Source organism: Triturus cristatus, chromosome 5_1 (assembly GCF_964204655.1).
Source record: "Triturus cristatus chromosome 5_1, aTriCri1.1, whole genome shotgun sequence".
In the NCBI taxonomy this organism is placed as follows: domain Eukaryota; kingdom Metazoa; phylum Chordata; class Amphibia; order Caudata; family Salamandridae; genus Triturus; species Triturus cristatus.
The window spans coordinates 401,162,971-401,190,652 of NC_140587.1; the positions used below are offsets into that span (position 1 = coordinate 401,162,971).

The 27,682-nt window shown below is 46.5% G+C and overlaps 1 protein-coding gene across 1 annotated transcript in view; it reads right to left on the bottom strand.

The window, feature by feature from the left end:
• Nucleotides 1–16,688, bottom strand: part of BAALC (BAALC binder of MAP3K1 and KLF4) — a 354,530-nt gene extending 337,842 nt beyond the window's left edge. The window contains exon 1 of the mRNA XM_085605129.1: nt 16,306–16,688. Within this exon, the coding sequence (XP_085461255.1) occupies nt 16,306–16,489 (184 nt within the window). The 5' untranslated portion in view covers nt 16,490–16,688. The remainder of the gene's footprint in view (nt 1–16,305) is intronic.
• Between the last annotated feature and the right edge of the window lie 10,994 nt (nt 16,689–27,682).

Consider the following 27,682-nt stretch of genomic DNA (forward strand, 5'->3'; position numbering starts at 1 on the left):
CACGATCCTCAATCCATTACCATCCCCCAAATCCTGAGCCCTAGTCTTCCCTCCTCACGCCATCCCACTTTCTCAGTCCACTCTCCCCTCTTGCACCAGTCCTGTAGTTTCAGATGAAATTAAGTAGGTATCTAGTACTACTGAAAGTGCAGGTATTCTGTGCATCGATTTGTGGAAATATGTGTATATTCATGACAGTTGTGTATTTTTATATGTGCAGAGTAAGAGGTGTGCTCATGTAAGTGCTGGGTAATGGTAAATTGTGTGAGTGAGTGCATAGTGAGTGGTGTGAGTGTAGGGTGAAAAATGTGCCGATGTGAGTGTTGGCTGAGCTGCATGAATGCAATGTGAGAGGCGGGCCCATGTGAGTGTCAGGTGAGAGGAGTGCATACAGAGTGAGAGGAGGGTGCAGGGTAGTGTGAGCGGTGTAAATGCAGGGTGAGTGGAGTGCCTGTATGTGGTGCATGGCGAGTGACAAGAGTGAAGGGTGATCTGTGAGAGTGACTGGTGAGTGCGTGGTGAGAGGAGTTAGTGCAGAGTGAGTGGTGTGTCCCTATGAGCTCTAGCAGGCTATTGTCCCTGTTTGCAGACAGGATGAACAGAGTGTCCGTATGAATGTAGGCTGAGAGGTTTGTCCATGTGAGTGCAGGGTGAGAAAAGGAAGTACAGAGTGAGTGGTGTGACTTCAGGGTGAGTGCTGTGTTTGTTTGCGTGGTGTGGGTGCAGGATGAGTGCTGTGCCGATGTGATTGAAGGGAAAGCTGTGTGAACCTCTGTGAGTGCACATTGAGCAATGCAACAGTGTGAGAGTAGGGTGAGAGGAGTGACTGCGAGGTTAGTGATGTGATATTTGAGTTTGGGTGCGGGTGAAAGTGCAGAGTGGGAGGAATTAATGCATGGTGAGAGATGTGCTTGTTTGAGTGAAATTGCAGAGTGAGCAGAGAGTGATAGGTGATTGAAGTGTCACATGAGTGCAGGGTGAGTAGTGAGCTTGTGTAAGTGCAGGGTGAAAAGCGTCAGTGCATGTGAGTGGTGTGAGTGCAGTGTGATCATTGTGAGTGCAGGATGAGTGGTGTACTCATGTGACCGCAGGGTAAGTGGAGGGAGAATGGCATGAGTGCAGGGTAACAAAGTGAGTACAGTGTGATCGCTGTGAGTGTAGGGTGAGCAGCAAAAGTGACAAGTGAGTAGAGTGTCATGTGCGTGCAGGGTGAGCAATGAGCTTGTGTGAGTGCAGGTTAGGAGGAGGTTTAATGGCGTGAGTGCATCGTGAGCAGTGTGAGTGTAGTGTGATCGCTGTGAGTGCAGGTGAACATGAAAGTGAACGTAGTAACGTCTCAGCTCCTTGAGACCCTCACGGGTGAGTAGCTGCGCTACATAAACTCCTGATTGAATGATTTATTGAAAGGTGAATGGTGACAATGAGGAGGGAGTTGGCTGAATGCAGGATTTATTCTCTAGAACACCTAGAGTTACTCAGCATTGTATTGACAACTGGTGTAGTGTTTAATGTACAAGTTAAACTATTGCTATTATGGCATCAATCATGGATGGAGGGGGAGGAAATAAATAATGTGCAGATCCTACAACAAACTTTCATTCTCCTGACAAAACATAACACACAGCAGCATAACAAATTCTCTCATGCACAACACCTCATAATACTTTCCGGCACAAACTACAAACATACACCCACTCCCACCTTCCAGACTACACACATGATACACATCATGAACAAACTCCAATGCCAAACTTTCTCTCTTTCTCCACATCTAACACATATACAGCAACACAGCAACTCTTTTAACTGCCTCTCATCCTTTGAACAATTTAGAACCTTATAACATGACACACAAGGTGCATCACCATCCCTAACTCATACACCTTCCACCCTAAACAGACGCAAACAAAATAAGCAACATGCCACTCCTCATTCCTTCACTTCTCCATGTCTACTGCACAACAAGGTTACACTGCAAAAACACCACAGCTCACCAACTCACTCTCTCATCTCTACCACCTACACACGCAGACCCATCAAAATGCCTTCTTAGCCTGCTGGATGAGGAATACAATACAGAACAGCTAAAAAATTGCTATCCTCATACATCTAATACCAAAACTAAGGGCACACCTGCTACAAGCCCACAAAATACTTTTCAGTCTTCTACAAAACAAAACCTCTCTATCACCAAAGCACATTCTCTAACCTGTTTACTAATAAATGCCCAACCGCTCTCAAAAAACAAACATCACATCTGTGACCTTCTCACTGACACGAAACCTGACACTCTTTATCACTGAATCATGGTTGGGAGATGATATGGCTCCAGTCTTGCATGAAGCAATTCCTCTAGGCTATCAAACTATCACCCTAAATCGTATAGGCAAAAGAGGAGGTGGCCTAGCTGTTGTGTTCCAGCAAACATTAAATATCAGTAAAAACTGGTGACATCTCCATCCAAGGTTGTGAGGCCCTCTTCACCAGATGCAAACATACATCATCTTCTTCCTGTAACTTCCTGCTCCTTTACAGACCTCCACCTACCAATGCAACATTCCCAGACACACTTCTAGACACAGTTTTAAACCTGATAGCACTACACTCCAACCTATGCATTCTGGGTGACCGCAACATTTGGTTTGACAAACCCAATATGCCCCATCCCAAAACAATCAACACTGGCCTAGACATGCTGAACCTACATCAGATCGTGCAAAAACCCACACACATTGCGGGGCACATCCTAGATGTCCTTTTTGCAAACACAGAACTAGTTACCTTTCAAACAACAACTCCACACACATGGTCAGACCACCATTTGCTTGCTTTCCTACACAATACTACACAAAGCAATGCACCTAAAACCACCTTACGTGCATCCACTTACCGTCTGTTGAAAAAACTCAATTTGGAACAGTTAGAAACAAAGCTGACATCCCGTACAGATCTCGACACAATAAATTCTGTTCAAAAACTATGAGTGACTACAGGAAGCTTTTGATATCCTAATACCACTAAAAAATACACAACAGAACAAAAGAAAACAGGCATATTGGAGAGATACAGAGATAAAAGAGATACAACAAGAAATTAGAAATCTGCTTTGTGCCTGGCTCAAAACAAACACAAATCAAGACAAACGTCACCTACAGAAACTTAACAGATTATACAAATCAGCTATCAAAAAAGCTAAGAAAAGTTACTATTAAGACAGAATTCAAAATGATAAATGTGAAATAAAGAATTCTACAAAATTCTCTATAAATTTTGTAAACCAAATTGCCTTGAAGGAGCTTATCCCGTTACTCAAGATTTCATAGATTAACTGGAAAATCATAACACGGCCAAAGCAGACACATTGGACTCATATTTAAAACAAAATAAAAACAACAGTACTGACCCTTTCCCAAAACAACAATCCAAGAATACTCTAACACAGCCTCTTCATTCCTTCCAACAAATTACACACATTGAATTTATGGACCTGGTGAAACCAAGCTGGCATGCCGTCAGCCCTTCTGACCCGTGTCTACCACAAACCTTCAAGAGAATGCTTCTAGCAACCTCTGTTGCCACACCAGTAAGAAGAATTATCAATAATTCCTTAACAACGGGAGTATATTTCCAGAAGAACAAAAAACGTTATACATATGCCCATTATTAAAGAAAACAGACCTGGACCCACTTAACCCTGACAACTGCAGACCGATTACAAATTCATCTTTCCTGGGCAAACTGATAGAAAGATCAGCATTCACCCCTCTGTCACAATTCATTGAAGATAATGCCATTCTTTCAGACTACCAAATGGGATTCTGACCAGGAAGAGGCGAAGAATCAGCCCTTGTTGCCATCTGGGATGACCTTAAGAACACAGTTTACCTTAACAGAATTGCTGCACTATTTCTCTTGGACCTCTCAGCTGCCTTTGACATGGTTGACCATGACACTCTGATACAAAGACTCCTCGCAGCCGGAATAGAGGGGACTGCTCTAGACTGGATCACATCCTACCTTAACAACATAACTAATGTCATCCCTACCCCCGCTTTCTCTTACAAACCGTACTTCACAAAAGCAGGGGTCCCTCAAGGTTCTATCATCTCACCCATGCTTTTCAATATCTACATGAAGTCATTACCTTGACTGATCAATCAATTTCACCTAAAGTGCTATACCTATGCAGATGAGACACAAATACTCCTTTAACTGGAATACCCCAAAGACATTGGAAACTCACTAATTTTCAGTTGTCTCTGAACCGTGGATCAATGGATGGCATGAAGTCATCTCAAATTGAACGCTACCAAAATGGAAATACTCACATGCAGCGATTGGAAAAATTATGACCCACTCGCCACATTTCTGATGATCTGGGAACACCGCCTAAAATATCAAAGGAAGTAAGAAACCTCAGAATGACTATAGACTCCAAGCTATCAATGAATGCCCTAGTGGACAAACTAGCAAGATCCAGCTCTGTTACTATAAAAACACTGCGATGCATCTTTCCCACCGGGGATTTCTACACAAGGTCCAGGCAAGTATTTCTCTTGTTCTGTCCAAACTCGATTACGCCAATAGCCTCTACCATGGATATCCTTTAACAACTGGGAAAAGACTACAACGGATTCAGAACTCTGCTGCCAAACTACTCTTACAATATAAAGCTACAAACGCACATCTCCCCTGCCTTGAGACCCCTAAATTGGTTATTGGTTGCCAGACGATTCATGTTCGAGCTGCTTTGTATCACCCACAAAGCAATACATGGAACAGGACTGCTCTTCATCAGAAATAAAATCACAAAATACATTCAACAAAGGAACCTCTACTCTAGAGTGGCACCTCGCCTCAAAATCCCACTGTACAAGAAAAAAAACATGAGTGGCATATCCTTCTCTGTTCAAGCAACCAAACTATGGAACTCTTTACCCCCGAACATAAGATCCACGGATCACCGCCTTATCTTCAGAAGACTACTCAAGAATTAGCTCTTCCCCCATATTCACCATATAGCAAACAGAAATATACAGCATATCCCTCTGTATATAAGCATTTATTTGTACTATAGATGTGTACCTACATATGTGTATTGCTTTGTATAAACGTGTATATGGTTATGTTTTTAAAGATATAGATATTCATTAGTTCTGCTTACAAAATGTACATATTACTTATACTTACATTATTATATGTTTAACATATGTATAAGTGACTGCATGAATAAGTACATCTTTTTATCATATCTATTTATCTACAATTGCTTCACTATTGAATTACAAAAAATAAAAACAAATACATTATTTTAAAGAACAGCAATACTTGAAAGTCTGAGTATATTAAATGTAACTTTTATCTACATATATTACCTTCCTAATGCATATATATGTACCTTCCATGTACTTATTTATCTTTATATTTATTACTTTGCTTCTAATTCAGCATATCCAATGTACAACTCTATATTGCACCCTATATCTCTCACAATGTATCCTCTACATCCACTCTAACTCAGCTCAAACCTCATTTTACTACTCTCTCCAATGTACTATACTATTTCTCAACCTATACCACTCTTAATATATCCTTTACCTCAACTGTCTGACATCTCAAACCTCATTCTACTACGCTTTCCAATGTACTACACATTTTCACACCCTATACCTCTATCAATATATCCTGTACCTCCACTTTCTCATTTATCCCAAACCCTATACCACTACTAAGATCCCAAAAATAACCCTTTCTAGACGCTTCCCTCCTCTACACCTCCTTGCATCATCTCATACCTCTTTTACTTTTCCAGATCTCCCAAACAAGCCTTTCTAAACCCTTCCCCCTTACTCTTTACCATCCACGTCCCCTTTATTCATCCCAAACCCCCTCCTACTGCTATGAACTCAAAAAATAACACTTTCTAGACCCTTTCCTCTTCTATCACTCCACTTTTCCTTTTCAATCCAAATAGACTAATATGTCCACCACTCAAATTAATTTAATATTTCTCTGTACTAATTCCCCAATAATCCTGTTTGGGTTTCGGAGTAGTGTACTACCTACCAAAAATACACTTCAACACCCCATCAGGGGTAGCAAGCACTATATAAATGCAAACCCTTCCCTCTTCCATCCCTCCACTCTCCTTTTCAAACCAAATAACAGACTAACATGTCCACCGCTCAAATTTATTTCATATTTCCCCAGACTAATTCACCACTAGTCCTTTTTTGGCTCCGGAGTAGCGTGCTACTAGCCTAAAAGTGCTTCAACACCTCATGAGGGGTAGCAAGCGCTATGTAAACGCAAACATTTTCCCTCTTCTATCCCTCCACTATTCTTCTCAATCCAAATAACAGATTAACATATCCACTGCTCAAATTAATCTCATATTTCACTACACTAATTCACCACTAATCCTTTATGGGTTCTGGAGTAGCATGCTACTTACCTAAAAAACGCTTCAACGCCTCGTCAGGGGTAGAAAGCGCTATATAAATGCAATTACAATACAATACAGCTGCCTTTACTTCACCCTCTTCTGGGCTGTGGGCACTAAGCATTCTCCTGGATGTTAGGTGAGTTAATTGGGTCTGGCTTTACACCTCGGTTGTCTAACATGATTGTACCAATTCTCTAAACTATGCAATGTTGCATAAACTGGGTTTGACTCCACCCATAAGAGAAGTATTCTCTCACTTCTTTCCTATTTGGTGCAGTGCTGAATCTCAACTAGTTGAACAGGTGCAGCACTGAGGCTGGCATTGCACAGCTTCTGGTGTGTGTGCATCCAAACCATTTTCAGAGTTGGCACCTGTGTGCTTGTCTAAAGCATAGTCATTTAGGGTGTGGTTGGACTGCTCCAAATAACAATTATCCACTAGGTAATGGCTACTTTTCAATATCTGGAAAACCAAAGAATCAGCACCAACTGCAGGTTTCCAAGGAACAGCATCAGGGCCATCAAGATGCTCACGTGGAATGCCATTTAAACGAATAGTGTCAGCTCTTGCGTATTCACGCACTCATCCACCTACACATGTGAGTTAAGCACCTGTAGAGGTCTGTCTGTAACCTACATGACATACATGCTTTAATTTACATGTCGTGAGCAATGAAAACGTGTACTAGTCTGCGCTGCTGGATTTGTTCTCCGGGGAAGGAGAGATTGCAATTGCTGCAATCTACTAGAGAGAAAAGCTTGCTTTGCTTCACCTTTTCTGCGAAGAAGGAAAGCTAGCAAGGCTGCTGCCTAATTTGTAATTGTCCTGTGATGGAGAAAGCCTGCACTGCTGCCACCATAGCTGTACTAGTTGCTTCTGAAAGAGGAAAACTTGCAGTGTTTTGGCCGTGGTGTACCTGTTATAAGACAAAATGGTGTTTGTACTGCTGTTGCCCTTATCTTATGAAAAAACAAAAGATATATTGAATGAACTTACAAAACATGCCCTGTGAACCAGGAAATGTTTTTAAAAATCTGAAATGAGATATCTATAGTCCTGAGGAAGGTGCTTGACCCATAGGGGCAATATGAAAGTGCTGAAACGTGTCAATCGAAAAGAGAAGTAGGGTCACTTACTCAACCTATTTTTTTTAAGCTTGTGGTAGGTTATGCTCTGTTATCCAGATTTGCAGAGTGCACTATCACCCAGGAGCATATCCTAGAGCTGAGCAGCTGTGAGTCTAGCCAAATCTAGGGCCTAGTGGGACTACTCGAAAAGCCAGGGCTTCAGATTCATGTGGAATTCAAGAAGTTAGGAGAAGGCTGCTATGTGTAGTGGCAAGTTAGTCTGCGCTTTAGGAGCAATGTAAAAGAAGGCTCGACTACCAGAGCTAGTTTTCAGTATGCCTGGGATGTGTGCAAGTAAGAGTCCAGACGACCTGACGTGTCTGGAAAGTTTCTGATTGCATATGCGATTGTTGAGGTATGCTGGGCCAGTGTTATGTAGTGCTTTGAAACTGACTGAGGAGTTTGAATTATGCTTGTTTATATACGCGTAGACAGTGGAGCTTCTTCAGGGAGACACCAATAAAAAAAACATATACCACCCATACACAATCTTAATATTGTCTAACAGTTTAACAAAGGTAAAACATAAATGCAGTTATAAGGGATATAACTCACCCTAGCTAGGGAACACATTACTAGGCGACTGGACAGCTAGTATACAGTAGTACTGTTGGATGCTTTGCAAAGTTAGGTGTGGAACCCACTGACAAAGACCACCACACTAGGTAGTGTTACTATAAGAGAATATTAATGTTGGATCATATTTTCATGCGTGGTTCAGCTATTTCCTTCAATGCTTTCATCTTTTTTTAGCTCCTTCAATTCCCTTGTATTGTTGTGGGTGCCTGTGTTGCATCTTTCTGTATATGTGATAGAACTGCATGATATTACTTCAGCTTCTGACGCCGGTACGTTAGTTATTCTTTGTGTTAGGGAAGCTTGCACTGTAATCTTGTACCTTTTCTTACTGTGAAACCTGGTATAAAAATGTTCACTACTCAAAAGGCAAGCAATTTTAATTGCCCATGTTTATTTAATACAGTATGTGAAAGAAAGAGTGAGCCCTTGCAAAAATAAATGTGCAGAGTTTACTTTGGGTTTTATGTGTGAAACAAGCAGTTATTTAAATTGAATATGTGCCTTTATAAAACGCAGCAGGCAAGTGGCCCCATGGCATGTATATCACATTTGACTAGTTCTGGCACTTAAGACAACAACACTTTGCATGCTGGGGTTTTGAGTTCATAATGCAAGTGTTAAAATCAAAACTACAAGCCTCGCAGTGCAACATACTGTTGCTTGAAAAGCCAGAAAAGGCTGATGGTATCATATTCCTTAAAGCCACTGGGCAGACTTGTGAAATGTAAAATAAAATGCAGTGTGTAACGTTCTGCCTTGTTTCTTGTATTGGATTAATTAGCCAGTAGGCAGAGAGCTGAGGTAGCATTTCAAGTGCAGCTGTGAGTACCTCAGTGCTACTGGACAAACATTAACATTCCTTGGAAAATCAACATTCTAAAAGATTTTTAAATGCCAGCAAACCCCAGCTGTCTGAAGAGACAGAAAGGAAAAACAATGTACTGGGGCCACTGTAGCCCAGCCTCGGCCTAGAAAGAGATGTGATGTAGAAAGCACACCTACAGCAACACTGTGATGCGCATGCCTTGAACAGGTGCTACTGCATCACTCCATAAGGTATTTTTTAAAATACAATGGTCGTCTGTCTTCTTTGTCATTTTTTTTTAATGGCATGTGCGTCTAAATACTTATGCGCTCTGATATTACACTCACACTGGTGCCTAGAAGCCTCAGACACATTCAGAGTGCAGTGCTACATATGAATCTTCTGCAGAGGGTGGCGGATGGTCATCTTTCATTCGTGGGGGCTCTCCCCAGGCACCTCTTGCACTCATGTCATGGAGGGAACAATATCCCCCATTCACAGCTGCCCCCAGAGGCCGCAGCTGCCCATGCCACGCTGCATGCGTGGGGTCAGGTCGGAGCTTTTCAAATTCTATTCCGTGGTACACCGCAGCGCGCCCACAGGCCGCCTCTCGCGAGGAGTGTGCGTCACGTGCAGTGGGCAGCGCTGACACACACCAGCCTGCTTCACACAACCCGATGGGTCTCTGCGTGTGCTGTGGCCAGTCGCACCCTCTCTGTTTCTCACAGACTGAGTTCCAGCAGCATGCTCAGAATATTTGTAATTTAGATGGCAACGACCGAGCGCAGTTTCTCTGTGAGGGGCCACGGGATTACCACAGAAGCGCCCAGGGTTATTAGCAGTGAGCAGGATGCCATGGGTCCTGGTGCAAGCAAGGAACACTGTCCTTGTAGCTGCTGTGACGGTGATAAAATACAGAAAATATCAGGGTTCAAGAGGCCCCTAAGGGCTCTCGGACCTGGTGCCACTGCACCTGCTGCACCAATAGTAGCCACACTCCTGGGCAGTGCTTTAAATGGACAAAAATAAGTGCAGGTACTCATCATAAGGAGGGATAGACTGGTGGTGGAGCTTGGCGCGGGCATAAGGGCGGTGCCAAAGGCGGAACAAGGGGCGGGGCTATGTTTTTGACCTTCCAAAGGTTTTTATGCAAGAAATATGCATTCATTGTTAGAATATTGGATGTATCTGTCCAGTAGTTTTTCACACTAATAACCATTTATATAGCACTTACTAATAAGTGTTTATTACTACCCAAAGTAACCCTTTTTTAGCAACCTTAAAAAATGAAAAGATTGAGAAAAAAACAGTAAGGTTCTATATATATGCCTTGTTGTTGCATGCAGGTCCTTGCTGCAGGGGCATAATTCTCTAAGATATATGCCAAGGATGTTAACTTGTGACCCACAGGGAAGACAAGGATCGATGCAACAAAAACAGTATCCAACTGAGCTATCTACAGAAAAACAAAAACAAATCTCTGATCTACATGTTGCATGCTGTGCTTTCCAGCAGGCGCAATGACCCTCTAGGCATTAGAATGCGCACAGATCTTTCTAACAAGTGCATTAACCACCAGAGTTATCCACTTTATTGCTACTTATCAGCCGCGGCCCGTGGAGGGAGTTCCGTGGAGCGGTAAGGCGGGGCGGGGGAGGGGCAGGGTGGGGGGGTTCTAAAAACCGGAATATGGATAATTGCAGGTAAGTAAACAATTAAATAAATAAAACGAATTTCGTAGCGCGCACTGCATCGCAAAATGCGATGCAGCGCGCGCAACGAAGTTCGTTTTATTTATTTAATTGTTTACTTACCAGCAATTATCCATATTCCGGTTTTTAGAACCCCCCACCCTGCCCCTCCCCCGCCCCGCCTTACCCCCCCACGGAACTCCCTCCACGGGCCGCGGCTGCTACTTATGGTGTCCCAATCTTACTTACTTGAGAGAAAGGCACCGGCTTCCTGTTTCATAAGATTACTAAATACTTAGCAGCAAAAAAGCGAGTAATTCATCAGACGCTCTTTTCATTCTCGTCACTAGTGGGTATTTCTGTCTAAAATGTAAACCAGAGTTGCTTTACCAGGGACATACTTTGTGTAACTTCTATAAGCAGCATATGTGGAAGAGGTGTGACGCATCGGCCAGGGTGACTCTGCACTACGGGGTTCAAGGTTTGATCCCCAGCGCCGGCGGCAGGTTAGACCAGCACCAGCACCATGTGACTTTGGACATTAGCTCGATTAATCTTCCCGAGGGCCTCCAGCGCCGGGACACCCCTTCGGAGGTAACTGTGCGCTTTACAAATACTGGTATTTCATTTCATATTCTCTTTCTCGCTGCCACTGGATAAGAAATGTTGACACAAAGACACTGGTGAAGTAGATGCTGGTGGCTCAACCTTTCAACATTCCATTATGTGATTGAAAAGGAGTGGTGGACAGAATAAACAGGTTGCAGATGTGATTTTAGATAAGTGAAGGTATCTAACTGGGTTCTCTGAATATACTCTGTGTAATTAAAATATACACCCATATATGTAACAGCACACATGTTGAAAAAACGTCTCTGTTGGATAATTTGAATTGCTAAAAAATCTTTTGTTGACATTACTTTGCAGTATTTATTCCAATCCCATGTATGTTATTTGGATAATAACATATTATCTGCCTCATATACTTACTACAGTAAATGTCAAATGTATTCTTGCATTTTTAAATGTCGATGAAATAAATATTTTTTTAAAAGCATCAGACAATCACATCTCGTTACAGATGACATGAAGTCCCAGTCAGGAGATGGGACTTATTGGAAATAAAATATATTTGCTGTGCTTGTACTAAAATAAATTGTACCAATGACCACCTTGGGGTGCAAAATAGAGGAACCATTTTAGTTGTCCTGCTTTTGCCGTCCGATCACAGTCTGCAATAAATTGCAACCACGAGTGTGAGTTACATGCACTTACCTAGTCATACATTATATATATTGGATTTGATCAAAATACAGCTGTATACTTCCTTGTGGCATGTAAGCCCAGATGGTTTAGCGCCGGCTAGAAACATCTCTGTTCAAAGAGCATATCACATTTTTCACAGGGATCAGTGAGTTTGGTACCGAGATCCCATATTATTTACACATGCAAATAGGTAATTTAGTTGTAACACAGTTATAGACAGTGAAAGCAAGGGCAAACTTTTTGTTCTGTCCAGGCTTCTTGAAAATACCACCACAGGCAAAAGTAACTTGAAAAACATTTTCTATGTGTTTTGTAGATGCACAATATCAGGTATTTGACTTTAACATAGTACTCAACATCTTGTCTTGTGATAGATGTACTGGCAAATCTGTGTAAAAACGTATAATGGCAGCAGTTTACAAATAGCGCTTCCTGCGACAGAAGCGACATTGTAGCACTGTGTTACCATGAACAATGCCTCTCACACCCTCGCCCATTAGGTTTTACAGCCTCCTGTCTGGTTTAACCTCCCTGCAGCCACACCTCTGCTCTGATGGCTGCCATCAGAGCAGAGGTGTGGCATGGAGATCACCGTGCACGCGTGACAAGAGCAGTTGTTCTCTTGTACGAGCCCAGCCCAGCCTTCCACTGTGATTAAGAGTGGAAGGTGCTGCCGAGGTGATGGATGACCGGAGCCCCACCTGCATCAAAGCCAGGCCCTCGTGAGTACCGGTACTCTCTTTATTCAAGGAAAAGTGCGGTACTGAATCCGAGAAAATGAAGAGGTGCCAGTACTCAGTGCCGGTGAGTACCGGCCCATTTAAAGCACTGCTGAGTCCTGGGTTGAATTCGCCAAGATAGGGTGACAATGGCAGCTGTGGTGGGAGGGTAGTGCTCGCTGCTCGGCCCATGTGGCTACGCGGAGTAGGGCAGGAACCCACACAGTGGGCATGAGTGAGGCACGGGCGCTGGCCACGGGCGGGATTCAAACCAAGTCCAAAAAGTCAGCAGAGGGCTCTGTCTGCGCCAATGTGCTGACAGCCAAATTAATAACAGTCAGCAGCAGGAAGGGGGCCCTGTAGTCCACCCTCAAACATCCAAAGTAAAAATTCAATCTCAGCTTCTCCATTTGCCTAAACAGTGTGATTCTAGACAAGTAGTTTATAGCACCCCTGAGACACCTTCTCTACCAAAATAGGAGCGCTAAGAGGGTACTATTTAAATAAAAGACTACGTAAAGAGAGTTTGATAGGGTATGCACTGTTATGAGTGCAGCATGAGCGGCGGCGCTCAACCACTGGGAGGCTCCCCTTACTCCGGGTGGTCCTGATGCTGCTGCGGTCCTCGCGTTCTGATTGGCTGAGAGCCCCCGCTCTGCATCTCAGTGCAGAGGCTGTGTGTGGACCCCGAGCCGCCTGTCACTGCCCTGCAGCCGCACTTCCGGCTTCTGGCAGGGAAGTCGAGGAAGAGCGGAGTGCGGACGCGTGTGAGGAGCTTTCTCGGCCTCGCTTACCTGTACACAACAGGCGCATGCAAGGGCGGGGACATGGGTGCCGTTCAGTGTGACGTTTTATGCAGTGCTTTTTATTTTGAGGAGGAGAGTACCGGCACTTCTCAGAAGCAAGCAGGTACTCTGCTACAGAGTACCTGCATTTTTATTTTTCCAATTCAAGCACTGGTTTTATGGGTGTAGGGTTGTGGCAGTATTGTGCTGGGCTGGGAAAGAGACCCTGCGTCTCAGTGTCATGTGCATTGGGGCATTTTAAGTTTTAGGGAACAGTCTTTGGCATCAAGTGAGTTTCTATAATATGAAGGTGTGCGTATGTGTGAGTGTGTGCTATGGTGTGAGCTATAGTAGGGGGTAAGGTGTGTGTTAGTTTGTGTGGCAGGGTTTGTTTGAGGTGCGGTGTATGGTAGGGGTTTCTAGGGTATTGGCTGCATATGATGTTTAGAATGTGATATGTTGTTTAACATGTGTCCTGTGTGATTCGTGAAATGTAAAGTGATGTGTAATGATTAAGTAGGGGCGTAACCCATATCCCTACATCCCCTGTAGAGAAGGGGTGCTCCTAAGCCGTCAGAGGCCCCCATCCCTTAAAGGCGGTCTCTATTCAGCCCAAGACAAATGCATATCCAGGAGTTTATGGCTACTTTGGGGCCCCTCTTTACTCTCTGCAGGGGGCCCCATCCTTTTTCGTTACACCACTGGTATAAAGTATGGTCTGGTGTATGACATGTGAGATATATGGTAGATGGTGTGCTCTGTATCGCCCTACATGTAATGTGGAGCACTGATGTGGGCTGTAGAATGGTATATGCGTGGAATATAGCCTGGACCGATGGAACTATGCAATTCTGCGACTGCTACTTTTTTAGCATAATTGTGGATTTGCCGCATTTGCTACATAGTCCATCATTTATTGACTGATACTGATGAATTGCTTCTTTTAACATTTTTAACTGTGATGTGTATATATATATATAAATGTATATATATACACACACACACACACATACACTTCTATGATTAACTTGTATTAATCGAATAAAGTCATTTTGATGATGCATAGTCCATCATCTGCTGCATAATCTGCAGATTTTAACCCCAATTTTTTTTCTAGCTCAAATGGATCAAACGTTACTAAAAACGTGGCACAGTGGAAGGCCCTTTGCAAAGCTTAACTGTCCTCTTTTAATCGAGTATTGCTCTCTTTAGTACTTACATTGGTACTAATGAGGTGAAATATTTGCCCAGACAGTAGTTTCGTGAACAATTACGAAATAGTAAGATTAAACTTTCAACAACTCTTCCGCTTTATGCCTCATAATTTGTCTTTTCTTGCTGCATAATTTAGTAAGCCCTGCCACATATTTTGATGCTCCCCTGCCCCATAATTTCAGGACCCTGAATATAATGTGCATCCTGGTGGGTGGCATATGGTGTGGAGTGTAATGAGTGGGAAATATGTGGTATGGTGTGTCATGTATACATTATGGTGTTTTATAGGGCATCTAACACTCGAGCGTATCCAGCGGCACTTTCAGACGGCCGACGCGGCTTTCCCTATGGGCGGGGAACAGGGAGCACCATTTCTACACATGTTCTGGACGTGCCCCATGCTTGTCGTGTTTTGGTGGGAGGTCTTGACTGCAGTAACAACAGCTTTAGGCAGAGAGGCCCGGTTCCTGCGCACTGCTAGAAAGAAGACCACACATTTTAAGACCAGGCCTTTATCCTTGCCAAAAGCGAAATTGTGAGGAACTGGAAGGCGCCGAGGGGACCCCAAATAGGTGGATGGAGGAGGGGGGTGGAGAAGTGGGCGGGACGCGAGGATAGACTACTCTTGAGGGAAGCCAGACGAGGAGTTGGCACTATTGACGCAGCCCGAGCATGGGACACACTAGTGGATAGCTTTGCCAATCCTGTCTCTGACACTCCCACCACATCACCAGCGCGGTCACTAACAACAACCCCCCAGAGAGACCCCTCGGACGACAGGCTTCTCCAAGACGCAACCAAAGCCTAGGGGGACCAGGTCCCTGTAAGGGAACCACACGGCCCTGGCTCGTCTCACACGACAGTAACACACCCCCAAACAGGGTGCGAGAGGCATCACACACCAGCCAAAGTACGGACTCAAGGAGGGAGGGGCTGAGATTGTTTTGTTAGCAGGGGATGACTGCAAATGACTAACTAAATGTTGAACCTTAAAGCTTGCTAAAGTAGTAGAGCGCTAGTATCTCACTCATCTGTAGCGGGTAAAATCCCAATAAAGTTGGTTCAAAAAAAAAGATGGTGTTATAAAGTGGATATGATGTGGCTATTTGATGTGCGGTATACCATGTGTATGAAGTGAGGTAGGGTGTTTGGGATACTTTTGATATGGGGCGTATGATGTTTGGTATATGATGTGTGGTATGTGATGTGTATAATGTGTGGAGTATGATGTGTAGACTGGCGTGTGGTGTAAGTGTGGGATATGCATTGGGGTGTATGGAATACCTATGTGGTATGTGATGTGTATAATGTGTGGTGTATGATGTGTAGACTGTGTGGTGTGTGGAATGATATGTAACTAACTGTGTGTGCTATATGACTTGCCCTGCACGACGCGTGCTATACGACGTGTTGCATATGATGTGAAGCATGGGGTGTTCTGCATACTGTGGGGCGCAGGGCTTTGGACATTGTCTGTGGTATACTGGATGATATACAGCCATTGCAGCATAACGCTGGTGTCCCCAGACTGTCCCAGTTCACAACCCCCTACTGCTGAGTCCCTTCTCCAGTGCCCGCGCGTACCGAGCGCCGGGTACCTGGACCGGGCTCTGCTCCCGCTGCGCCACTGGGGCTGGACATCGCGCTACAGAGAGGTGCAAGCGCTGCTCACCCGGGCAGAGGGCGCTCTGCTTCTTGTCCCTGGGGCTGGCCTCCGGGGTGCTGCTGTCCTCCTGCGGGCCTCCCGCGGGGATCTCAGTGTCCGTGCTGGTCAGCCAGGTGGACTCAGTCTCGCGGGTCCAGCTTTCGTAATAACGGGGCTCGATGGCATCGGCTCGGCTCCCCCCGCAGCCCATCCTGGTGCCCGGAGCGCCGCCGGCTGCAGGGCCTGGTCACCGCGGCCCGCGGGAGCAGAAGCAGCGGCGCCGTGCACCATGCACGGGATCCGCGGTTCCACTCCCCGGACACAGCGCTGTCAGGGGCTGCCTCCGAGGGGGACTCCAGAACAGGAGCAGCCTGGCTCCGCCTCATATGTTGGAGGAAAATCTCTGTGCTACTGTATGCCGTCCCCTCCCTCCCCCTGCAGCCCTCCCTGACTCCTCCCCTCACCCCTCCCCTGCTCCTGGCACCCTCACCTTCTTCCTTTACCTTTGCCCATTCCTCTCCTTTCGTCCCACCTGCCTCTCAGTATTTTATTCATTTCTTTGTCTACCCGTTTCTTCTCCTTCCTCCATCGCACCCTGCCTTCTCACTACTCCTTTCCTAGGTGAAAATTCACAATCACTATTTCGACTGTGCTGGTGGCTGACCAAACCCATCTTTCTATGTTTTCACGCCGTATTATGTCACGGGCTTAGTCTCTCTCTGTTTTAAATATTCATTTATTAATTTAGCGTTTGACCAGGGCTTTAAGTGGGGCGAAAATGCGGGGGACTCCAAAAGGGGCGTGGTTTGTGCAATTAAGGGCGTGGCTTTACATGTAGTAAAAACTCTTTTTATCGAACTCTGCAGCTGGCACTTATCTGGCTGAGCTGCCTCGGTAAAGGAGTGTTACTAAGTGATTAACTGTGGCGTGTTCTAAGTGGCATGGGTTGAGGCCGGGTGTGTACCTTTTTTAAAATTCTATTTACAGTGATTATATCCAAAGCACTTCACAGAAAATATTTAAAATACTGTTATTACTGCCCAATCAAAACGCATCCCCATTTAATCCACCTGGGAAGGATGGAAGGCTGAGTTGACTTCGCCCGGATCGGATTTGAACATAGTTATGATCCGGAAATCACACCCAGAGCCCAACTGCAAGGGCTCAAAACACTGAGCTATCTTGCCAGCTAGCTTAGCTACTGGTTTAGGTGTCTAGGAGGTTGAAGACATTCATGTTTAATTCATAAGAGGTGCAGTTGAGTTTAGTGTTGGGTATGTTATTTGTCTTGTGGCAATTAAGCTGAGAGTTTATGTGTACATTTCTTGTGATTCGGTGTTCCAGTTAGGTAGGAGTTGATAGTAGCAGGTGTTCTAACAGGTATGAGTGTATGATGGATGGTACTTATGTGGAACTTGAGAGGTAAGTATGTGTTTTTTGTTATTCTGTTGAGTAACTTCAGACTAGAACCCCTTGTTTTTTTTTATTTGACAGGTACTTTTTAGATTTTGAGTTAGCCCTGAGCTTTTGATTTTACTAATGTTATATCTATAATATACTTACTTTCAAGGGCTTTCAGACAGGCCTCTCCATCCATGTGTCTGTTATTGTGTCATTCACATCTTTCATTCCACCCATGATAGCCTACAGCAAGGAGCAGGTGATGTGTCCACTTCAGCCATTGGCTAACTTCATTGTGAATGTCAACACTGTGCCCTTTCACTGGGAGCACACTTATTACAGAGATATGTGCTTTACGACCCTTGACAGGGCGTTGAAGTGCTTTACCTTGGGCAGCAAGCTGCTACGGAAACCAGGGTTATTTGAAATCATAAACATATTTTTGCCGTAAGCCAATTATTTTTTTTTTAGATTGATTAGGGCCTGGCAGCTCCCCCAATAATACAATTTAGCGTCGAGCCTAGAGCAGCGCATGCGCTGCTTGCTCGACTTTTAGTAAGGGGGTTTTCAAAGTGCTACCAGAGGCTTTTGCTGGCCTCAAGCTGGCGGTAACGCACGCGCGCAGCCGCCATCTGTCTTTTCTCCGTCACGGGTAATTAAGTGCATCGCAATCACTTTCACTTTTGGCAATTAAGTGCATCGCGATCACTTTCGGCGACTGCGCGGCCAATGGTTTTCACGCGCTTGTTTTCTTGGCAGTCAATCAAGTTGCCTGACACACAGATGTTGGAAACACGGGCTCACTCGTAGAAGTTGGCTCTAATTTTGTAACACAAAACATTCACCACCACAGAACCACACTACCATCATAGGATCACGTGATCACCACGGAATGAGAAGTAAAAATAACTTGATTTTTTAAAAATCATTTACTGTGTGCTCCATTAATTTCACGTGTTTGAACACAAATAATATTTCCTCTTGTTAGCCCTCTTAAACCTAAGAAAAACTGGATCTTTCATGCACTGCTCGCAATAAGCAACATAAAACAATTATAAAAGATCTCTATAACTCCACATCAGGCTAATCGTAAACACGTGTGCCACCATAAAGCATGCAGAAACCGGCACAGTCACGTGGTTCACCGAACGACGACGACTCTGCCGAACTAGAAACTCACAGTGCAATAAGCGGAGTTAAAGATGCGCATTTGATGAGTTTGGGGACATGGCCCAATGCTGCCCCCTGGCTGCCACCAACACAATGTACTAACACACACTTGAGAATAGCTCTTCTGTCTACGGAGACATTCACATAAATTAATAAGAGTCAGATTCCGGCACGTGATATTACTCCAAGTCTCTAACTACAAACATACGTACAGAATCGCACAACTGGACACAGGGGAGAGATGGAATGAGTCACCAAGCGGCAGACAGCAGACTGAGGACAAGGCAATGGGACCAACACATTGGATTCAGCACACCAACTCGTACTTTCTGACCTAGTTCCAGAGAAAACAGTAGCATTTTTTTACTTATCTTAATTAGTAACAAGCATAGGCATAGCCAATAGGTCTCGCTTTTGGGACCTTATAAGTATTTAGTTATGCAGCACAATATCCTTGGTGCAATAACATCAACTGTTGCATGGCTAACAAGCTTTGGTATAGCCAATAGGTCTCGCCTTTGGGACCTTATAAGTTTAGCCATGCATCAGATTATCCCCTATTAGCATGCCCACACAGTCAACATTTTGGCAATATTTCAGGGGAGAAGCAAAAGGGTGAGTGGGGAGAAGATGTAATTAAGAGCGTGGCTTAAATATACGCAGGCTAAAAATCTGTACTTAGCATAGAGTGCCACCCAACTAGTGTTTTGCTGCTTCTGTCTTTGCATACAGATATATAATACTGATACAACGTGTAACATTACACGTACAACAAGCTAGGGCTATTGGCTTTGCCAATGGTTGTTGTTTGGGCTGCTTTGGGTTCCCAGTCTGGCCCTGCCTATAGCGCACAGAAGGAGGGTCTGTCGGTTCTTAAGAAGCTGCGAGTGCCCATAGAATGGGAATGAGAGGCCTCAGCAGGCAGAATGTGGCAGCCACATCTCTTATGTAGACCCAGTAGTGGAAAGAATGGGAAGGCCCCCCTCTCTGAGAGAGCCTGGGAGGTGGAGTGTGACTGAACCCTAAGAGATCCTAAGTGTGCACAGAGTACAAATACCACAAGGCTGGTAGAGCAGGGGCACAGCTATCTATGGTGCAGCAGGTGCAGTGGCACCAGAGACCAAAGGTTGAATGAGGTCAAAGGCCTGGATTTTTTTTAACACAGTGCTTGTCTCATCCTAGCTCTGTGTGTACTCTTTTGAGTGGGTGGATTGTGTAGGGAGTAGAGGAAAAGCGAGAAATATAGTAGAGGGAGGAATGGAATGAAAGAAAAGAAAAGGAGGGGCTGAAAGGAAGAAGAAGAGAGCATAAAATAAGAGAACAGGAGAAAGGGATAACTAGAAAAAGGATATAAAGAGAAGCATAAGGGGCAAGAGATGAGGATGAGAAAATAGCCAGAATAGGGATGCCTGGGAGAGAAGGAGATATGGGCAAGTGAGAGACCGGAGAAGGGAAGAGATTGGCATAGAAAATGATTAGGAAGGAGAAACCCTGAAAGGGACGAACAAAATGAGAGAGGGAACAGATAGGGAAAGTGAGGAGACAAGGAAAGACAGGCATAATGAGGAACTTGGAAACCTGTGACAAGGGATGCACCTAATATTAGTACTTAAGAAAAATAAGGACAAAAACAGCCAATAAACGCCCTACACACTTGCTGCTCAGACCAGCCAATGGGGCTTGATGACCTTATAGGGCAGCCCGACCCTGGTATCCATGGTTGTGAGGGACCCACTGCCCCCAAATTACACTCGTATTTTAACCTCGGCTCATGGTGCGTAAGGGCGCATTTTCAGTGATTGCATTAGAGCCTGTGAGACCCTGACGGCACGAGGCCCCGGGGTAAGGCACAGTACAGAAATGCACCACAGGGTGGTCTGGAGAAGTGAAAGAGAAAGCTGGTCACCAGTTATGAGCGGGCAAGTTGTAAGTTTCAGGAAAGGACGCCTCTTGTCTCTTTCCATTCCGCTCCCTGCGCTAGAAATAGAGCCTCGCTGAGCTGTGTTGGTAAATATTATCACCAAGCACGTCGAGCTGCAGTGACTCAGCCCTTCACCTGCAGCATAGTAATTTAACAAACTAACATGTTAGGGCCTTCAAATTAACATGTTGCGTAATTATGTTAGTCATAAGCAAACCTACATCACAGAAATTCGAAAACAGAAAGCCTCAAACGTAAAGTAGGAAATGCTATGTTATGTAGCATAGCACTTACCAGAATGTCCAATTAGCGGTCCTAAATACTGAAAGTAAAACATTGAGTGAAAATTCAGTCATGGGTGAGGGTAACAATCCATGTCGGATGGGTCAGTGACAAAGTGAGTCAGTCTGTAATACAGTGAGGTAATTATACCGCTAAAAGGCTTAGCGAAGTTGCTGTATCTTAAGGGGCTGCGTGAATCTGGTCATAATACCACGGGTGACAAAAGCGATTGAAGTGATGCTGAAAGAAAATATGAGTCAGTCTATTATACAGGGGAATCGACGGAGTTGCTGCCGGTTCATTGGCTACGTGCATACCGGTCATAATACACCGTGTGGAAAAAGTGAGCAGAATAATGCCGACAGGAAGAAATACAAGTTAATCTATTACACAGGAGCGCTGGCCATAAGTATGGGAAAGGGTTTCTAGTGGCCGACTTACCGGAAAGTAAAGCGCAATGCAGTCTCTGCGGTCCCAGGAACAAATGAGTTCCGTGGCCGGCCACGTTGTGTTAAATGGCGCGGAATCCGACGTCAGAACACGTCTAATGTCATCCGCTGCAAGTTAAGCAAGCCGGTAATGTTTGTGTAAACAAAACGTGCGGGCGCAAATGGGAGTTGTGTGCGCACACACCCGAAAGTGAAAGAGATCAGTAAAAGAACATTGGAGAGGCGGAGCGAGGTGCGCGCTTGTGCGCGCAATAGCAAGCTGGTGGCTGCCTTTGGTAGCACTTTAAAAACCCGCTTACTAAATGCCTCGTCAGACCAGCGTATGCGCTGGCTCTAGCGAGACCTAAAAACTTATAAGGTCCCAAAGGCGAGACCTATTGGCTATGCCAATGCTTGTTTTCGTTTGTGTCAGCCTACCTTCATCACCCTGATGTGCCCTACATACCTTACAATTCAGGCCTTTCCAGTGATGTACCTTGCTAACTGACACTCACCTGTAAGCACTGCATATTCCTTAACTGTCTCCTTGTTAGTGTTTTGACGACTGTGTACTTCTTTCACACACATTTGTACAGAATCACAATTGCAAAAGAGATCATTCCTCTGCAGAGAGGCCAATGATTTGATGATCCTGTATTCTGAACACCTTTTTGACCCAGCGACAGACACAGTGACAAACTCGCACTGCCTTCAACCTCAACACCAGAACTCCATAGCTAACACTATCAGGGAATGCAAGGATAAGTAAAACGTGAAATATAAACAGGAGCTATGTAATGTAAACATTTTTTGCATACATCATTCAAAAACAGACCTGTGTTTATGGCACTAAAGTTAAGGACATGGATATAGAGCCCGATAGAGACCCATTTCACTGTTCTTTTTTAATTACTACATGGTCTGAGACCCAGTGCTTAAATTGAGCCAGTGATTTCCGGTGCTAGGCACGGCACTTAATTGTTAACACTGGCACTTATGACAGTCTGAAACAATAGCAACAACCTTGTGATGCATTTCCAATCGCATAGCTACAATCAAAAATTCTTTCAAACTTTTTTTATTCCAAAATCCATGTTTATTCCATGATATTCATAATTTTATCATCTTTTTCTTAACTGCTCGCAAACGGGCTGTCCGTACTCCCAATTTTATCAAATGAAGCAGTTATGCCAATCCAGGCCTTTTTCCGCGTCACGTGGGTTACATCAATTCATATTATAGCAGCTAAAGCTCTCAACATGTCCCAATGCATTTCAGGCTATTTTTAAGCCTCTGTTAGTCTTCCACATTAGGACCCTACATCCTTTTTCAACAATGCATACAATCATAAAATCATATTAAAACCCGTTCATATAACTGACCCTTTACGTTTTAAACAACACAATATTAACAAAACCGATAACCTGTCGGTGTGTTAATTATACTACAACCTTCTCGAGTCTACACTGAACGCGGTAACCTCCCCCACATCCATCCTCGATGTCATACCTGCCATTCTCATGGCGTTACTAAGTTGAATCCTCGACCACCCGGCGTGCCCCCCCATCAACTCATCACCCTGATGTATGTTTGTAACCCCTCCCTACTGGCATAACTCCAAAACCCTACATGTGTATCCAATACCCGAAGCCATGTAAACTCACAGTGAACCACTGAACACCTCCCCCGGTACCGTTCTCTATCAGGTACCTGCGGCTGCCCTGGCACCCGGATGGTGCCCTAGAAGGGTGGGCCTTTAGTGCCAGCAAGGCTCCAGCCCACTCCCCTTCCTCTGATTATGGGGACCCCTCGGGGAGGAGTCCCCCAACTCTGTTAGCCAGGTGCTGCGGTGTGCAGGGCGCGTCATTTCCGGGGCGCGAGGAACGGGGGTATATAGGCCTCCCCCACCCGCTGACCTTCCTCTTTGCGCCCTGGACACGCCGTCTGTAGTGCTTGGCCCTCGCTCGCTCCGCTGGAGGCGAGGTCCGCCCGTGTCGCCGTCGTGTGGCCGTTTGGCCAGGGAGCTGCGTTCTTGGTTTTGCGTGGCGAATGAGGTGAGGGTCCGATTGCGACGGCACCATTAGGGCCGGTTGTTGTCCCGGGCACATTATTTGCAGTATCCCGGCACAGCGTCTTGTTTGTGGTAGGCCTGGGCTAAAATTTCGTTCCGTTCGCGGAAATTGCGATAATTTGACATTTTCGCATTCCGCGGAAAGCACGAAAATGTCAAAATTTCCGCATTCCGCAGCTTGGCGATAATTTGTTTCTTGCTCGCGCTGTAAAATAATACATTCTCGCGCGCGCGCGATCGCCTTACCTGAATCCCTGCGTTCGCCGACAAATTTTCTTGATCCGGTCGCGTTCTCCATGAGATGTTGTATTGTTTTTAGCCATTTGCGCTGTCTCGCGACAGTTCGCGCCCGCAGTGATGTCATGCGTCGCGCGATCACGTCTTTCTTCTCGCGATCATGCACCGCGAGACAACTGAAAACAAGATGGCCGCGCCCGCGAGCAACCACATGGGGAAGTTGGCGAGCCGCAACCATGCAGAAAATCTCGCGAACAAGTGGGAAAAAAAACTTCCGCATCTTCGCGATATTTCCGCGTGTTTACGATCATTTTTAACATTTTCGCAATAATTTGAGAAAGTGGATTTCGCAAATTCCGCCCACCCCTAGTTTGTGATTGTATGGGTAAGGCGCTTTGATTGCGGTGATTGCATCCGCCCTCCGCCGACCCCTCTGGGGGGGGTTGCGGGCAGATTGGTCGGCGGCATTTGCTAGGGCACACGTGGTGCATCTCTTGTCCCAAGGGTGGCGGACAGCGCTGGGACAGTGGCATAGTTAAACTTCTGCTCCTCCTAATAATAATAATAAAAAAAAAAAAAGACTGCCGCTACCAGTGCTGCCATGCTCCCTGGTGGCCCGGGTTTGATTCACGGTCAGGGAATGTGTACTTTGCACAGAGCCTGGTGGAGTGCAATCGGGTGAATGCACACACCACTGGGCACATCTCTCCTTGCCGGGTGGCCGCGGGGTCTGTGAGTGGCGTGCTGAGCTCAGCTGACCTGGGAGCATTGTTTGGCAGAAGGCTCCGGGGCTTCGCGCCCCCCTCCCTCAGTGGAACGGTTTTGGCATGCTCCGAGGGACTTGCACCGGAGGGGGCGAGCTCAAGCACGCAGCTGTCGCCTGCTCGGGGGCCGCTCATTGCCGCTGAGGGAGATGCGGAGTTTGCCGCTGACCGCGGCCCCCGCAGGGGGCCACTCGGCGGTCGGCGCCTTAGTGGCCCCGGGGCCCCGGTCACCCCTCCCCACTCCATACTTCGGGGGGGGCGGGGGCAGGGTTCCTGATCGTGCCCCCCTCCGTGTCGGGGGCCGGAAGTGACGCGAAAGGCGCGTCACTTCCGGGCCCAGGTGTGAGGGGAAGGCTATTTAGCCTTCCCCCACCCTCACTGGCGACCTCTTTGTCGCCCACCTCGCCTGCCCTTACCTCGTCAGCATCGGTCCGCCGTTCGCGCCTCCTCGTGCTCCGCCGGCCCCCACGGCTTTGCGTTCGTCGCCTCCACGCTTTCTGGTGAGTCTTGCTGCACCCGCTCCGCCCCGGCCCTGTCCCTGGGCAGTACCAGGTCGACGGGGCCCTGTGGCGAGGATTGCCACGGGCGGAGGGGAGGCAAGATTGGGGGCTGGGGAGGCGGGGGTTTGGGCAAAAGAGCGCGATGATTTATCTTTCCTGGACCGTTGCGGGGTTTGGGGAGCGCGGCCCGCGCAGGGGCCAGTTTCCGTGCCACGAGTGGCGAGATCGGCATTGGGTGCCGATTAGAGAGCTCCACGGCCTGCCTACTCCTGGGCATCGGGCATCGCTGTTGCAGAGAACTCGAGGGCAGCAGTGCAGGACCCGGGGCGGTTTAGCGCACTTTTTAGAGCATGGTGCTACTAGCGCATGGTTAAGGGGAGAGAATGTGGTCCGTCGGCCGCGCCGCCGCCCCTAGTGCGCAGTGCAGGATCGGGGGCGGGTTAGCGCACTTTGCGAGAGCATGGTGCCACTAACGCAAAGGTGAAGGGGAGAGAATGTGGTCCGTCGGCTGCGCCGGCGCCTCTGGTGCAGGAAACCAGGGTTCGAGCTCGAGGTCACACATCTTGTGTTTCTGGGCAAATCACTTATCTCCCCGTGCCTGTAGGTGTAATGTAAAGCGCTACAATATCTTTCGAGTGCGCGGTATATAAATACGCAGCAATAATAATTTGGCAAGTACGTTCCCCGTGTTTGGCCGCATCTTTGGGGCATGCCATGTGTAGCGCTCGGAGCGTCGGGACATCGGGCTCCACATCCGGGTTTTCCTGGGCAAATCACTTATCTCCTGATCTCCCCGTGCCTGAATGTGTAATGTAAAGCGCTCCAATATCTTTCGAGTGCGCGCTATATAAATACGCAGCAAATAAAGAATTTGGCAAGTTTGCTTCCCGTGGGGCCGCATCTTTGGGGCATGCTATGTGTAGCGCTCTCGGAGCGTCGGGTCATCGTGTTCCACATCCGGGTTTTCCTTCATGCTATGTTTAGCGCTCTCGGAGCGTCGGGACATCGTGCTCAACATCCGGCCTTTCCTGGGCGAATCATTTATCCTGGGCAAATCACTTATCTCCTGATCTCCCCGTGCCTGAATGTGTAATGTAAAGCGCTCCAATATCTTTCAAGCCGCGCTATACAAATACGCAGCAAATAAATGATTGTGCAATTTCAATTGCCGTTGGGCCACATCTTTGGGGCGTGCACTGTGTAGCGTCTCGGAGGGTCGGGACGTCGTGCTCCACATCCGGGTTTTGCCTGGGTGGATCACTTAATCTCCCCGTGCGCAAATGCAACCGGTGCTCATTAAAGCGCCGTCATTTATGTCGCGCGGTGCTAGCCTGCATGGGAAGCGTTAGGTAAATGTTTAAAGTCCGTCGCGCAGTACGCAACGTTAATGCAGGCAAGGGCTAAGTGGACGTGTAAAGCGCAACTATACATTCGCGCTGTACGCTCCGACAACAATAATTAGGTATCGCGACGGGCGCTCGATTTTAGCGCCGTCACACCTTCGCGCCAGTCAAACCTAATTTTAATTAGCCAAAAAATATTGCGCAATGGTAAGTCTGGGGCCTACGGTCATAAATGGTCTCACATGACAGGTTTTCGAGTCCTGGGAACGCTGTCAAAGTGTCATAAAGTGGCGAAATTTCGGGTTTGAGGGGGCACCGTTGCATCTGGCCGGGGGGGCGATGGCTAAATGTGTAACGTAAAATCAGGGTGTGGCGCAGGCGCGCACCAGTCGCCGTGGTTGGGGTGGGGGGTAGAGGCGAGCGAGGTGGGCATTGTAAGAAGTGTTATGTATGACCACCCGTTAGGCTCTCGTCTCTGTGCTCCAGATCTCCCCCCCCCCCCAAAGGGCGGGCTGCGAGCCGCGGGTCGCGTCGTCATCCTGGGCAAAGCATTTATTCCCCGTGCCTCGAGTTGGGTCCGGGTGTAGGGACTGTAGCTCCAATGGCAGAACATCTGCTTAGCAGGCGGCAGGTAGCGGGATCGGTGCCCGCATGCCCCCAATATTAAAAGTGGATCCCCTTGGTTTCAGTCACTAACTAACCACAACGCAGATTGCGGACTGGTGGCGGCGCGGCCGCCCAGGGGGCGCGAACGCAGGTGGGAGCATCGTGGCTGCGTCCACATCCTGTGATAAGGGGCAAATCACTTATTTTCCCCGGGTAAGGTGTCCCATACACCCGGGCGACCTCGCGTGATGATTACCAAAGCAAATAATTACTAGTTGAGCATAGTGGCGCGTCTAGCACCTGTTACCCCGTCCCTGAATGATTAATGTACAGACGGTGACAATGCAGACAATTGTGTGACACGATAGGGAGCTCCAGCTCCATCTGCATACGTGGTGCTAGGGGAAGCGCTCCAAATCGGTCGCGCTGGATAGATGGTGCCATTATAGAGCCCTCTCTTTAAGGAGAGGCTGCGTGCTCTGCTGCCACTGCATAGGGCATGGCTCCCTCCCTGGTTAGGATGGCTCGGCATTACGTCTATTAGGCTTGCCAATTCCTCGCTGATTGAGCAGTTTTAGTTTGAAAACTAAAGGTGCAAAGTGTTGTGTGGTGCCAAGTTAAGGCGCTCCAAAAATTGAACATCACGGAATCTCCTTGACGGTGGTGTGGTCCGTCGGCTGC